The sequence below is a fragment of the Macrobrachium rosenbergii genome, chromosome 14 (genome assembly GCF_040412425.1).
Source record: "Macrobrachium rosenbergii isolate ZJJX-2024 chromosome 14, ASM4041242v1, whole genome shotgun sequence".
Lineage (NCBI taxonomy): Eukaryota > Metazoa > Arthropoda > Malacostraca > Decapoda > Palaemonidae > Macrobrachium > Macrobrachium rosenbergii.
Genome location: NC_089754.1, coordinates 27,354,372 through 27,368,213, shown reverse-complemented (window position 1 = coordinate 27,368,213; position 13,842 = coordinate 27,354,372). Strand labels below are relative to the sequence as shown.

At 41.0% G+C, this 13,842-nt stretch overlaps 2 protein-coding genes and 1 non-coding gene across 3 annotated transcripts in view; all 3 read left to right on the top strand.

Annotated features, from left to right (window-relative positions):
• The window catches only part of LOC136845833 (mediator of RNA polymerase II transcription subunit 23-like), a 127,093-nt gene that overhangs the window by 49,437 nt on the left and 63,814 nt on the right, over positions 1-13,842 (top strand).
• LOC136845832 (mediator of RNA polymerase II transcription subunit 23-like) overlaps positions 1-13,842 on the top strand; it is a 35,325-nt gene that overhangs the window by 10,809 nt on the left and 10,674 nt on the right. Inside the window, exons 8-9 of the mRNA XM_067116226.1 lie at positions 1,521-1,640; positions 10,401-10,567. Of these exons, the coding sequence (XP_066972327.1) occupies positions 1,521-1,581 (61 nt within the window). The 3' untranslated portion in view covers positions 1,582-1,640; positions 10,401-10,567. The remainder of the gene's footprint in view (positions 1-1,520; positions 1,641-10,400; positions 10,568-13,842) is intronic.
• LOC136846194 (U6 spliceosomal RNA) lies at positions 4,026-4,130 on the top strand. Its single transcript, XR_010855346.1, has one exon. It is a non-coding gene; the product is annotated as a U6 spliceosomal RNA (small nuclear RNA).

The window sequence follows — 13,842 nt, the reverse complement described above, 5'->3', positions numbered from 1 at the left end:
AAAAATAAACCATATTTACAATATTAGCAGTGTTGTGGTCTTTACATGGTTATTGCCTGTACAACCATTATGAATGGTTATGTTTCACTGCCTGTAGTTTGTCATCTCCTTCTAGCAAACAGCAGTCATGCATAGAGCCCTTTTTAAAAATAGTTATAATACATAGTATCCTTAGCAAATAGTTTCATACATAGACCCTTCTTATCACTGTAGATTGAGGAACCTTTTGATGAAAACTGATGATGAGTCAGAGTTTTTGCCTCACTTACAGTATTTCATTTAGTCTAGGCTATTCATGATATGTAAAAGTAATGGGTTTGTGATGATAAAAGTTATTTCTTTCTTGACAAAATAATTTTTCCAATACAAATCCATTGCTTTTGCATGAACCCTTCTATCCCCTTTATTCCTTGGTAATTGGTGCAGACAGCAGAGAACCTTTGGAAACATTAGAGCATGCATTTTACACTGGTAGTTGGTAGGTTTGGTTAGTCTCAGTATGGAGTGTTTGGGATTCACACAATCACCCCTGTAGGAGGGTAGTGCCGTCAGTGCACCTCATGCGGTGCACAGTGGCATTACTTAAGGTTCTTTGCAGCATGCCTTCGGCCCCTAACTGCAACCCTTTCTGCCTCTTTTCCTGTACCTCCTTCATATTCTCTTTCTTCTGTCTTACTTTCCAGCCTCTCCTAACAATTGATTCATAGTACAACTGTGAGGTTTTCCTCCGGTTACACCTTTCAAACCTTTTACTGTCGATTTCTGTTTCAGTGCTGAATGACCTCATAGGTCCCAGTGCTTGGCCTTTGGCCTAAATTCTATGTTCAGTTCAATTCAGTTCACACAATCACACTTCAAATAAAACAATCTTTGTAAGTGGCAAAGTAATCATTTAAACAACCGTTGTCCCTAGACATTTGATTCTGTGGTCTGGTTAAACTGCTTTATTCAGTAAGAATAAAATTCTCTGATAAGTGATTTGTTGTAAAATCCTTGCTTGTGCCTTATGGAACATGGAATTTTTTTAAGAACTGTTAGTAAAGTAAGTATACTATGAGCTAAAAGTACTGTACTGTAATTTCTTGAATTTAATTTTTGTAAGTATAACATTGCTTTAATTTCCTTTTGCCCTTTCTTACTCTTTAACGTAAATATTTTGCATCATGTATATGATATAAAAACATACACATTATATGAAATAAAATGTAGAAATTGAAATAAAAAAATGAGAATAGAAAATTTTTATAAAAACCTAGACAAATTGCTCTTTATGTTCCATGCAGTTAGTTGATATTGCATTAACTTAAGTGGCATTTTAATTAGCATCATTTCTGGGAATATTGTTTCCCATGAATTTTACTTTTTATAAAATGTTTTCAAGAAGTGTTGCAAGTTTGAACTATTAAGTAAAATTAAAATTGCACAGAATTCAAGTTTTCTGAAACTAAGACTCTTTTAGAATCCTGAACATTAAATTGACAGGTCCTCTTTTGATGATACATCATGCGCCGATCTTCCAGATACTGTAACATTCCTAGGGGTGAGGTCATGGAGTGGGTGAATACTGTTGACTACTGCTGACATGGTTACCTGAACCATATTGGTTAGTCATTCATGACCGGATAGTGGAACTTCTCCAGGCAAGTATTTTACATTGCTAATACTTCTAGTTATAACATGCCTAACAGCTTTCCTTCATCTCTGTAAAGGGATCTCAGGCATTTCTGTGCACATCATGAATACCCATTTCATTTTAGGTTGTTTGGTTGGCAAGTTTGTGTGATCCCTCCCTGAATGAAAACCACCTCAGGAAACTTGCTTCTTAAAAAAAAAATATAAAATCAGTTGTTTTTTGTGCTAGTTATTTGGTCACTTTCTTAAGAGGCATCCTAATATACCTGTTGTTTCATCTTTTATAATTTTTTGTTTTTATAAATTCTGTGTGTACAGTATGTTAATGGTGACGTTTTGATGCACCGTAAGGAGTAAGTTACTGTCCAGACTGAAAAAATTTAGGTATTTTACTTGTAGTTTTAGAATGATATTGGGCACTATAAATTATGTATGACATGCCATTTCTGGAATTAGGGTCTTAATTTTCTCAGTCATTTGTTTACTATATATAAACAGTTTTGATATACAGTATTTTTGTTGTGGATTATATACAGTACTTGTTTAATTATATAGCCTGCCTGATAAACATTCTCCACTTACTAGATTTTGCAGTAAAGTACAACTGCTTCCCACCTAACAACCAACTTTGTTTCCAAAGACTAGGCCATTAAACAAAATTGTCATTTTGTTCATGAGACTTACCTGCCAGATATATATATAGCTGTATTCTCCGAAGGTCCGACAGAATTTCAAATTTCGCGGCACACGCAGTGGCCGGTCAGGTGGTTAGTACCCATTCCCGCCGCTGGGAGGCGGGTATCAGGAACCATTCCATTTTCTATTCAGATTTTCTCTGTCGCCGGACTGTCAACACCTGTTGTCAGTTCCTCCGCCATTTGGATTTCGAAATTTGTTGTCACTTAAGTATTTTGGTGTTTTTTGGTATTCGACTGGATCTGTGACTTGGCATACGCTCTTTGTGGACCGTTTTTGATTTTGCTTTTGACTTTTCTTATAATTAAGATGTCTTACCTCTAGCTATCGAGTCTGTAGCTTGGGTGAATGTAAGGTGAGGCTATCAAGACTTTGATAGTTCCTCACTCTTTATGTATGATATGTAAGGGTGTTCAATGCTCTATATAATCGGTAATGAATGTGTGGGATTGTCTGAGGGTGAGTGGAAGAAATATGAAGCCTATATGCTTAAATTGAGCGTGATAGGCTGAGGAATCTTCCTCCTAGAGTGCATCCTTAGATGGACAGTCAGGGTTTTCTCCTACTAGTAACCCTGTAAATTTTAGTACTAACCCTGTAGTTTGTTGCTGCAGAAGGTAATTCCCTGGCTCTCGTGTGGAGTCAATGCGTGCTCTTGAAACTGAAGTGAATGCAATTCAAACGCATAGTGTTAGTGCTAGTGCCCTAGTGTTGTGGAGGGGGCGTCAGATCGGCCCTATAATGCCTCTAGGCCTGGACCTCTGCCGAACTCCCAGGACCAGGAGGGGGCATGTCGAAAGCCGCATGAGGGTTACGGGGCTTCCCACCGATCTGGCGTCCCTTCGGCAGGTCCTGATGACGCTACCCAGGCTGCCAGGGATCGTGCTCAGGCACGCATCCTGAAGGATTGCTTCGTCCTCCGACACGCCCTCCCCGCCTCGGGGTTGGAGCTCTCGGTTGACTCTCGCCTCTTAAGAGAAGCTTAGAGGAGAGGACGCCACGCCCTCTTCCTCTAGACGCTTGTACTCTTCCCCGAAAGTTGCGTGGATATTCCTCTGCAGTAGAGAATAAAGTGTTTTTCGAATGATCACGCTACTCGATCCCCTGTCGCTAAGGCAAGGGCTAGAGCTTCTTCCCCTGTGGAAGGAAGTATACGCCTCTCGCCCCCTTCCTTCTCTCAGGTTCAGCCCTTCTCCCGAGAGAGTGGCTTCTCCAACGCGTAAGATTTTGTTGGGTTTGCAACAACAGCTGGATGCTCTCATGAACCTTTCAAGATTCGTTTCTGCCTGTTAAGAGGTACAGACTTTCACCTTCGCCTCCCGCTTCGGGAACGATACAGAGCGCCTGTCGTCTAGAGAGAGTGTTTAGTGGCTTCCTATTCGTCTTCCCCCGAGTTGAGGTGTTGGCCTTTTCTCTTGTCTCGCGCCAGGAGCGCGTCTTGCTCTTCGTGGCGCTTCTCACGCTTCACGCCCTCACCTTGACGCCGGGCGCGCTATCCATGACGCCGCGCGCCTTATCCATGACGCCGCCACGCTGTGACTCTCTTCTAGTACTTGCCACGGAGCCTCTCGCGCCACTCCATGACGCCCGCGACTCGCCGCCAGATAGCTTCAAGTCTTGTGTTGACACCGCTCCAGTTGTTTATCATGTCGCACAACTACCCTCTTCAACATCTGATGTCCTTCTTAATTTAGCCAGTACTTGCTTCGGCAGTACATATACTAAATTGGAACGATACAGAGAAGATTAGCATGGCTCTTGCGCAAGGATGACACGCTAATCGTGAAGCGTTCCACATTTTTTATGTTTACTAAACGACTTCTTCGTTCGCGGGAGTTCCCGCTTACGTATCGGCGAATCGGAACTACTTTCACCACTCACTCAAGACCCGCCAGCTGCGGAAGAACATCCTCTTTCGTCACAGCCTTTGTATGAAGAGAAACTTCTTTCGTCTTCTTCTTCCTCTGATTATCAGACTCTGGCTTTTTCTTAAGGATCTGTTTCCTGAGACTTTTCAACCTTCGGCCTCTCTCTCCACCTTCGCAGTTGTCTTTGTCTTAAGGGGAGCGTTTGACGAAAAAAATCGGAATCAAATTTTCTGGGATTTTTTTTTTTTTTTTTTTTTTTTTTATGGCATCATACATATCCTGACTATCTTCTCAGAAAGTTTTATTTAAAAGTTCGCCACAGTTAGGAGTTATAAACAAAACAGTAACCTATCATAGTCAAATTACATTTTTCATATAATGTAATGATATTGTCAGTATATCGGTGGTAATTTCCTTTTAGCTATGGAATAATATCTAATGCGATCTATGGCAACCCTGTGGACATAGTACGCATCAGCGAAAGACAGGAATGCCGCAGGGCAGTCAGTGGCAGTCAGTCAGTAGCAGCTCAGAGCTTGACTAAGTATGACGTCGCGCTGGCCAACCTCAGCCGTGTTTTGACACTCGCTTCATTTGGCTTCATTTAGCGAAGTTATATTACTTTGCAGGTCTATTTTTTGGCTTTTCATTATGTCATAAAAACATCAAACTGTGTAACGGCAAGCAAATAAATACACAGAGAAGCAAAAAATATCGTTTTTCTCAAAACTAAAGTTATCGACATTCAAACTGCATCTCCTTCATAACGCTTGCACCGATCTCAATGATACAAAAAGTAAACGAAAGCTAAATGTTTGCCTAACAAAGGGGCTTCCATGGGAAGCAACACGAGACCCGCACCACGAGAGAGAGTTTTTTTCCCGAAGGAATGTCACTTCCAAGAGAGGTAGCAAGTGACTCCTTTCATCTCCAGACTCCCTTTGCAACCAGGCTTCATTTTGCACAAGCCTGGAAAGAGTGAGGGGCGGACGTTTGGTCCCTCCTACTGTTAGAGAGAGGTTACTTGATTCCCTTCCTGTCTCCTCCTCTTTTGTTTTTTGTTTCCCAACTGCCTTCCTGTCAAACAGAAAATTGTTTGACCTGCTCGAACAGATGTTCGAGCGGAGAGCAGTGGAACAGGTCTTGGACTCGGTGTTCCCCGGGATTTTACTACAGATTGTTTCTAGTCCCAAAACTTTCAGTAGGCTGGAGACCCGTCTTGGACGTCAACAGGTCGAACAATTTGGTCCGAAGGAAAAGTTCAAGATGGAGACCTCGCAGTCAATACTAGGAGCCCTTCATCCCGGGATTGATGGTATCTTTGGATCTCCAAGATACTTATCTTCACGCCCCAATTCATCCACGTTCGGTGAAGTATCTCAGGTTGTCTTGGGGACTAGACGTACCAGTTCAGGCTCTCTGCTTTGGACTCTGCACAACGGGCCATACCACGTTGAAAACACCGCTTCGTCCGATCAGCGGTTAAGCAACGTTGGGTCTGGTCAGTCCTGGGATGGTTGACCGCCTGGGAACACCAGATGCTGTTGGCGCCACATTTTGCTCGAGGGTGTTTACACGCCTCATGAAAAATGTTGCGATGCAGTTGCATCTGTCGCACGTCAGGATCTCACTCTACTTGGACGACTGGTTGATTCGAGCGTCCGTCGGCGAAGGTATCTGGAGGACCTTCAGTTGACTCTGCAACTCGTGTGAAGTCCCTGGGACTTCTGGTCTGTGGAGAAGTCGCAGCTGATCCCCTCACTGTCCATTGTGTCTGGGAATTCAGATCTATTCAGCGGCTTTTATAGCGTCTCCGTCCGCAAGAACGGCAACTTCTATGTACGGAAAAGTCTCGGCCTTCTTGGAAAAGGAAACATGCTAGGTGAAGGAAGGAATGAGTCTGCTGGGGACCATTTCCTCGCTGGAGAAGTTTGTTTTCTGGGGAGTCTGCATCTCAGGCCTCTTCAGTTCTTTTTGTTGGAGAACTGGCAAAGCAAGGAAGACTTGGAAGAGGAATTGAGAATTCTTCCTTATATAAAGAGGATCTGGGGTGGTGGCTCGATCCAACGAAATTGCAGAAGGGATCTCCTCAAGCTTCTGAACCCCAACCTAGTGTTGTTTTCCGACGGGTCGTCAACAGGTTGGGGGCAACACTAGAGGGAGAGGAAGTGTTAGGAACCCGGAGAGAGGAACAGGTGTCCTGGCACATCGACTTCAAAAGATTTGGCGGCTATCTTTTAGCTCGCCAATTCTTAGTGGTCCAAGTTTGCAATCGTGTAGTTCTAGCAAACTCGGACAATACTACTTGTTCCTGTTCAGCCTTGCAAAAGAGATTATTCTTTGAGCCTATGCTCGCAACATTTCGATTCTCACAAGTTTTGTTGCAGGGGTCGAAAATGTTCGAGCAGACCTGCTCTGTTGGCGCCATCAACTCCTGCCGAAGGAATGGACCCTTCATCAGGAGGTTTGCCAAGATGTTTGGAAATTTTGGGGTCGCCATCTTGTGGATTTTTTCACGACCTCAAGAACAGCGAGGCTCCTCTATAAAGCTCATCTGTACTCGACCCTGGGGCAGTTGCGATAGTTGCTCTTCCTGGGATTGGACGGGAATAGATGTTTACGCCTTTTTCCCCGTTCTAAATTCTGGGAGAAGTCATACGCGAAGTTCGCGGCCTCACAAGGGACGAGGATGACTCTCATCCCCATGTTTTGGCCTTCAACCACTGGTTCTCGGAGTTTCTCTTCTGGTTGGTAGACGTTCGAGGACCCTTCCTATGAGAGCAGACCTGCTCATACAAACCCACTTCACGTGATATCTTTGAATCTCCCGCTCTGAACCTGACTGCTTTCAGACTATCGAAACTTGGTCAGAGCGAAGGGTTTTTTCTGGCCAGGTGGCACGGGCCATCGCTAGAGCCAGAAGTTCTTCATCTAAAGGATATATCTAGCGAAGTGAGCAACCTTCAAAGGTTGGTGTAGAAAGAAGGGCTTTTCCTCTTCCTCTATCACTGTGAGCCAGGTTGCGGATTTTCTCCTTTACTTAAGAGAAAACTCGATATAGCAGTTCCGACTATCAAGTGTTATCGGAGCATGCTTTCGATTGTATTCAGACACAGAGGATTAGCTTTGTCTGACAATAAGGACCTCCACGATCTTACGAGCTCTTTCAAGACGTCCAAGGTTCCTCAGCTAATTCCCCTGCTTGGAACTTGGACGTAATGCTCAAGTTTTTGATGTTTAGTCCTTTGAGCCTCTCCACTCTGCATCTCTTAAGGATGTTACTCGAAACGGCATTCCTCGCGGCGAAGAGAGTGAGCGAAGTTCGAGGCCGTCATGGGGCTTCAAGGAACACAATGCTGTCTATTCTTTAAGCCCTAAGTTCTTGGCTAAGAATGATAGGTCTTCTAACCCTTGGCCTAGACACTTTGAAATTAAAGGTTTAGCAGACCTTATTGGACAGGAACCTGAGGGAGTTCTATGTCCAGTTAGAGCTCTCAAGTACTACCTTAAAAGAACACAGGACACTCGTGGTCCATTGGATGTTTTATGGTGTTCTGTGAGGCAACCAGTTAAACCTATGTCGAAGAATGCACTGGCATTCTTCATTAGGGACGCATCAAGGACGACACTCTAGTTGTGACGACTCCAACTTCAAGTTGTTGAGAGTTAACGCTCACGAGGTGAGGGCACTTGCTACCTCCATGGCGTTCAAGAAAAATATGGTACTCAGTGACATTTTTAGTGCCACATTTTGGCGAAGTCAATTCGGTGTTTGCCTCACACTCTTGGCAAGATGTTTAGGTAGCATACTAAAAATTGCTTTTCGCTGGGACCATACATTGCTGCTTCAGCAACCTTGGGGACAGGGGGTAACTCTGATCCTATCCCTTTTAATTGTGTTTTTAGTGGTTGTTGGGTCGACTACTGGAGGCAGTCTTCCCAATCCTTTGCAAACTAACGCTTTAGGTGTTGGTTAGGTGGTTAGTAATGCTCTTTGTCCTCTTTGTATGGTCTATGATCTAGTCACATTGTGGTCACGCCCGTTGACAGATCATCTAGAAGTCGCCAGCTATATAGGTCACTACCTCGCTGGGGTCTCTAGTAAAGCAGAAGCAGACTAGAGTGGCAGTAACCACTCAGTTAGCTACGCTATCAGATAAGGAACCAAAATAATTTTACCAATAACTTGGTTTTTTCCCTAATTCTTGGCTGTCTCTACCCCCCTCCAAAGGTGGTATTCAGCTATATATATATCTGGCAGGTAAGTCTCATGAACAAAATGATATTTTAATGATAAAATAAAGTTTGTTCATACTTACCTGGCAGATATATATATTCATATTGCCCTCCCTCCTCCCCTCAGGAGACAGTGGCGTTAGAAAATCTGAATAGAAAATGGGAATGGTTCTGATACCCGCCTCCCAGCGGGCGGAATGGGTACTAACCACCTGACCGGCCACTGCGTGTGCCGCGAAATTTGAAATTTGTCGGACCTTCGGAGAATACAGCTATATATATATCTGCCAGGTAAGTATGAACAAACTTTATTTTATCATTAAAATATCATTTTGCAAAAGTTAGTGTAGCATAAGCCTGCCATGAATGTGTTAGAGGTGTCTAATTTCTCTTATCATGCTAACCTGTTATATTTTTTAATTAAGTAGACCTAAACATTTTATGCCATATATACAGGTAATACAGTAGAAGATTTTGATTATCATAACTTTATGATTCTTTACTGATACTGGAACAACCTAGGCTGACTAAGTTCATTCCTGTAAAGTCTTGTGAGCATAACTTTTGTTGTCCTTACTAAGAATTCTTATGAAGGTGGTCAACATGAAGTCCCTTCTTGTATTCATAAGTCTTGCAAAGTAAACTCCTTTTATTTGTTTTGGCATAACACTACCTGAAAATTTTCAGTAAGTTTGCCTTAATTAGTTTTATATACTAGGCTGTCCTACTTATCTAAACCAGTCTTATTATACAGGCGGTCCCCAGTTTATTTTTGGGGTTCCGTTCTTGGCGCTGCGTCAGAACCCAAAATCGTCAGTAAACCGGAAAATCGTCGAAAATCGTCAAAAATCATAAGAAACCTTACTTTAATGCTCTGGGTGCATTGAAAACGACGTAAACTGCATTATTATTGAGTTTACATCAAAAATACCTTCAAATTATGATTATTCTGCCATTTTGGGGCCAAATTTCTTCCGGGGATCGGCGTGTTTAACGACGCGTCAGAATATTTTTGAACATGCGTCATAAGTCGGGAAATAATTTCGATGAATATATTTGAAAGCGCCAGAACCTCGAACTTCAAATAAGCCGGAACCGTGTAAAAACCGGGACTGCCTGTATAGATGTTTTCTTTTGTACAAACCAAGTCTCAAGGTTTTATTTTAATAATGAATAGAATGTTCCTGTGGATGATAAATTTCTCTTATTCATGAACTTAACACACATAGGAAGTTAATTTCCAAAAATATGTTTAGCGTGCAAGGGTAAGTATGTTGACCACAATACGACGACATTTTGTTTACTTTTCAAAAGACAAACCAACCAGTCATATTGAGCCCTCATTTGCAGTCTCAAATGTCCCAGACTTGTACTAATGTTTTGTTGAAGGAGAGAGAAAATTATGAGAAAGCTATTTGTAGGTACTTAAAGCTGTCCTCATAATTTTAGTCTGTGATGCTGTCAGTGCAGCCATTTGAGAATATCTCCATTTTTGCATGTCAGTTTTAGGCAGTCTTCTGTCACCAAAATTTATATTTATTGGACAATTAATTTTGTTCTGCTCTTGGTATCTTATCATATAGCCTCTTAACCCTTTGAGATTTTGGGACAGGCAGGTTCAAAACTTGTCAGTGATGAGACACACCATTCTGGCTTATGCTTACTGTATATGCATATCAATAATTTGCTTTTATCTATTATGATAAATTTGTTTTAAATAATAGAATGCTGGTTTTGGTGTACGCACTGTCAGCAAGTCCGTACCACTACTATCTGACAAAAGGCTGTGAATCTGAGAACATTAAGGACTGCAAGTGTGGGCACACATATATGTGGATTTATGAAAAAATCAATTCTGTGTTATTTTAAGAGGTATTATGTAACTGGTAAATATGTCCATGCAGGTTTGTCATTTACTGTAATGTGAAAGGTAAAATTTTGCATGTAACACTACCTTTGTTATTTCAGAAACCTTGTTTAATTGCCCCTGGTGATGGTATTTTTAGATCCATTTACAATGTTGAATTTAGATCATTTGGAGGCAACTGGTCAGACCTGAGTGTTGCCCTCACAGTGGCAGTAGCACATTCATTCTGGCATCATGCATCATTTGGTCAAGTTGGTCGAATTCCGCAGTAAGTACAGTATTGTTTTTTTACTTCTAAATGTCCTTTTAAAATAAAAAACCTTGGGTATCTTAGTCCAGTAAACAGAACTTCTTATTCTAGTTTTTATGGCATAGTTACCCAAGTGCATAATATAATTTGTGAAACAAAATTGAGGTTAATGTTGGATGGAATTTCTTCTTATTCTATGGACTCAAGTAGCATAGCAACCCTAATATTAAGACTTGGATACTTAGCATTGATGGCCACAGGCTTGATGTCTGCCTTCAGAAGGACCAAAGTCACAAATCTGTAATGAACATGTTGCTGATCATGACTATTCATCTTCTTGCCTTGGAAATTACCTGTTGATACCTGTTGAAGCTACTTCTTAGTAGTCATGACTGTGATTCCCTGAGGGAGAGCAACACTTCATCTAACTATGCTTTCTGTCACCTTGGGACACTGGCCAAAGATAAGCTGATGACTAGTTCTCTCCTTCATGGATGGCCAAGAGCTTTGGCAAAGGAGAAATCATCACTCATTATCCCTAGTTTCTCATCACTCAATATCTCTAGGTTCTTCATGAATCTATCAAGAATTAAATTTTCCTGAGGTTATATTAATTTCTAGGAATCATGAAATGCATAAGGAAATTATAAAGTTTGTATTTTTCCAAAGTTATTTATTCTTTTACACTAGTATTAAGTAAATTTTTTCTAGATATGAAATAATACAGGTTACACAAACCAATAACTTATGCAAGGGAACTTGAGAATTGACTTGTGTAGCTCTCAAGAGAATAAGATTGTAATACTGTATAAGTTTTAATTCACAAAAATAAGATTTCTGTGCATTCATATAATGCTTCCACACTTTCCTGGTGTTGTAATAATGTACTGTCTATGGAACAGGTATAATCAGGCATGGATGGGGCTTCTGAAATGCACCAAAACGAACTTTGATCTCATTAGTAGAATATCAAATTACTCATAAATAATCTTTAGTACTATAAAAAAAGCAAAGGATAAAGACAGGCCCCACATACAGAACACACACCCTTCTGAGGGTGGGTAAAGAGGAGCCTGATATAAGAGGGAGAAAAACTATTAAAGAGGAGCCTGATGTAAGAGGGAGAAAAAACTATTAAAGTACTTTGGATTTACAGATAATTAAAAGAAATGCAGTTCATAATTAAACGAGAGTAGCATTTATAAATACAGCTATTTATCACTCACAATATTGTAAAATACATCATGTGGTAATAGTGGTGAAATGCGGGGTAACCCCAAATCTTCTTGTACCAAATAGAAGGTTTGACAAGGAATTCCAAAGAAGCAAATTAGCAGCTACCATGTGGCATCACTATTTCCTACTTTACATCTGCCAGCATCAGGAAATCTAAGTAAAACAAAGTTGACTAAACCAAATTAGCAACAAAGAGATGTTGCTGTTACTTACAAACCAGGTCCACACTAAATTTTTTTATTGCAGGTTTCATTATTGACCACCATCTGAAAAAAAAACCTTTGAACACAAAAATGCATTTACAGTTGGAACAAAATTTTTGGAAAGACTAAGACATCCATTTAATCATATCAAAGCACATGATGATTAATCTTTAGTTGTTGCATGGCATACATGAATGTTGTCATTCATGTATGCCATACCAGAGAAATGTAGGTGGCATGTTATCTATGTGCAAGATAAATTCTTTTCCATACCACAGAGAATTTCCTTAAATGTGCATATACTCCTTACAATGGTATGACATTCTTTTTCTATCACTGAATACTTTCATTCATGCAAAATATTCAATATCTTACTGGGATAACACATGATTTAACATTCCATCATAAAAGTACTGCTTACCCACTGGTTTCAAGACCATCATCATCAAGTTATCCAGTAGCCCCAGCTTACGACAGTAGTACAGCCTAGCACATCCTCTGCCTTTCTAGTTCTAGTTCCAGACTCTTTACCCTTTTCAGTGTTATCAATAGAGTTAGATGTATTGCTGTTAAGGATGTATAATGACTAATCTGTAGTAAAGATATTGTAGTTGTCTGATATTTTAGGTTTAAAATAAAATGACTTACTGGCTATCACACTGAAAAGACTTGAGAGATAGTCTTGTGTGTGACAAGCATTTGTACCGAGGTTTAATTAGGTAGGCATTAAAGTTCCCCAAGGAATATAGGAACATACTGAAAAGACAGGAGAGAGAATGGTAAGCATAGGAATCTCATGTGTTTCGCAGTGGGGAAAGTTGAGGTTCCCAGTTCCTGATTCTTGATAATCTCTCTCTCTGTTAACAACTATTTTTTTAACTGCTCGAAAGTGAAAAAGGATTTTGACAAAGGAAAAATCTATTTCTGGGGAGGGCCCCGTGTCACCCAGTGAAATAATCCATTCAGCACTTATTTCTAGGTAATTCCGTTGCTAGATACCAGAGAAAAGCTAAATGTAAAGCTGGGGTTACTACCCCAGAGCGAGCTCAAGAAATGGAGTCGTATATGGTAAAGGGTGAGAGTGTCACAATCACGGACCCTGCCCTATAAAGATTCCCAATGTCAAAAGTCCCAACGAGAGAGGTGCCGATACAAGCCCATGCACCACTCATGGACTGTACACAAGGCAACACTAAATCGCATTCCATGTTAGCACCCACCCCACTAGAATGATGTTTACCATGGGAGGGAGAGAATGTAAAAACAGTGGAGGGTCACCAGGTGACATGGGCCCCTCCCCAGAAATAGATTTTTCCTTTGTCAAAATCCTTTTTCTGGATCAGGGTCCCGTGTCAGCCGGTGAAATAATAACAGAGAAATAAATATCATTCTTATGCTATTAAAGACTTTAAATAGAAATGTTGAAAACTAGGGGGGAATTCCACCCTGAACATTAGAAAGAGAATTCCACCCTAAACATTAGTAAGGTCCTCTAAATTCATGTAATGAAAATAATGTAAGTGGCCACCGTCTAAGATCATGAGCTTTAGAATTGAATCTGAATAGGCTTGTATTAAGAAAATACTTTCTGCCTAATAGCAGACACAATGACAGTACCCTCCCCCTTTTTAAATAAAGAGAGGACCTGACAAAATTGCGGGTCCTGTCTAAAAAGCCTGCAAGGAGAAAACTGGGCACAGAGACAGACCTTGTGAAAGGGGAGTACTTTCCAAGGTGACCACCGAAAATGAGGACCCTCAACTGTAGATAGAAAGTTAGGGTGAGGAATTCAACAACACTACCCCTGATGAGGGGAAACCAAAATGATTGGTTCCGCTAGACAGGGCAGACAGT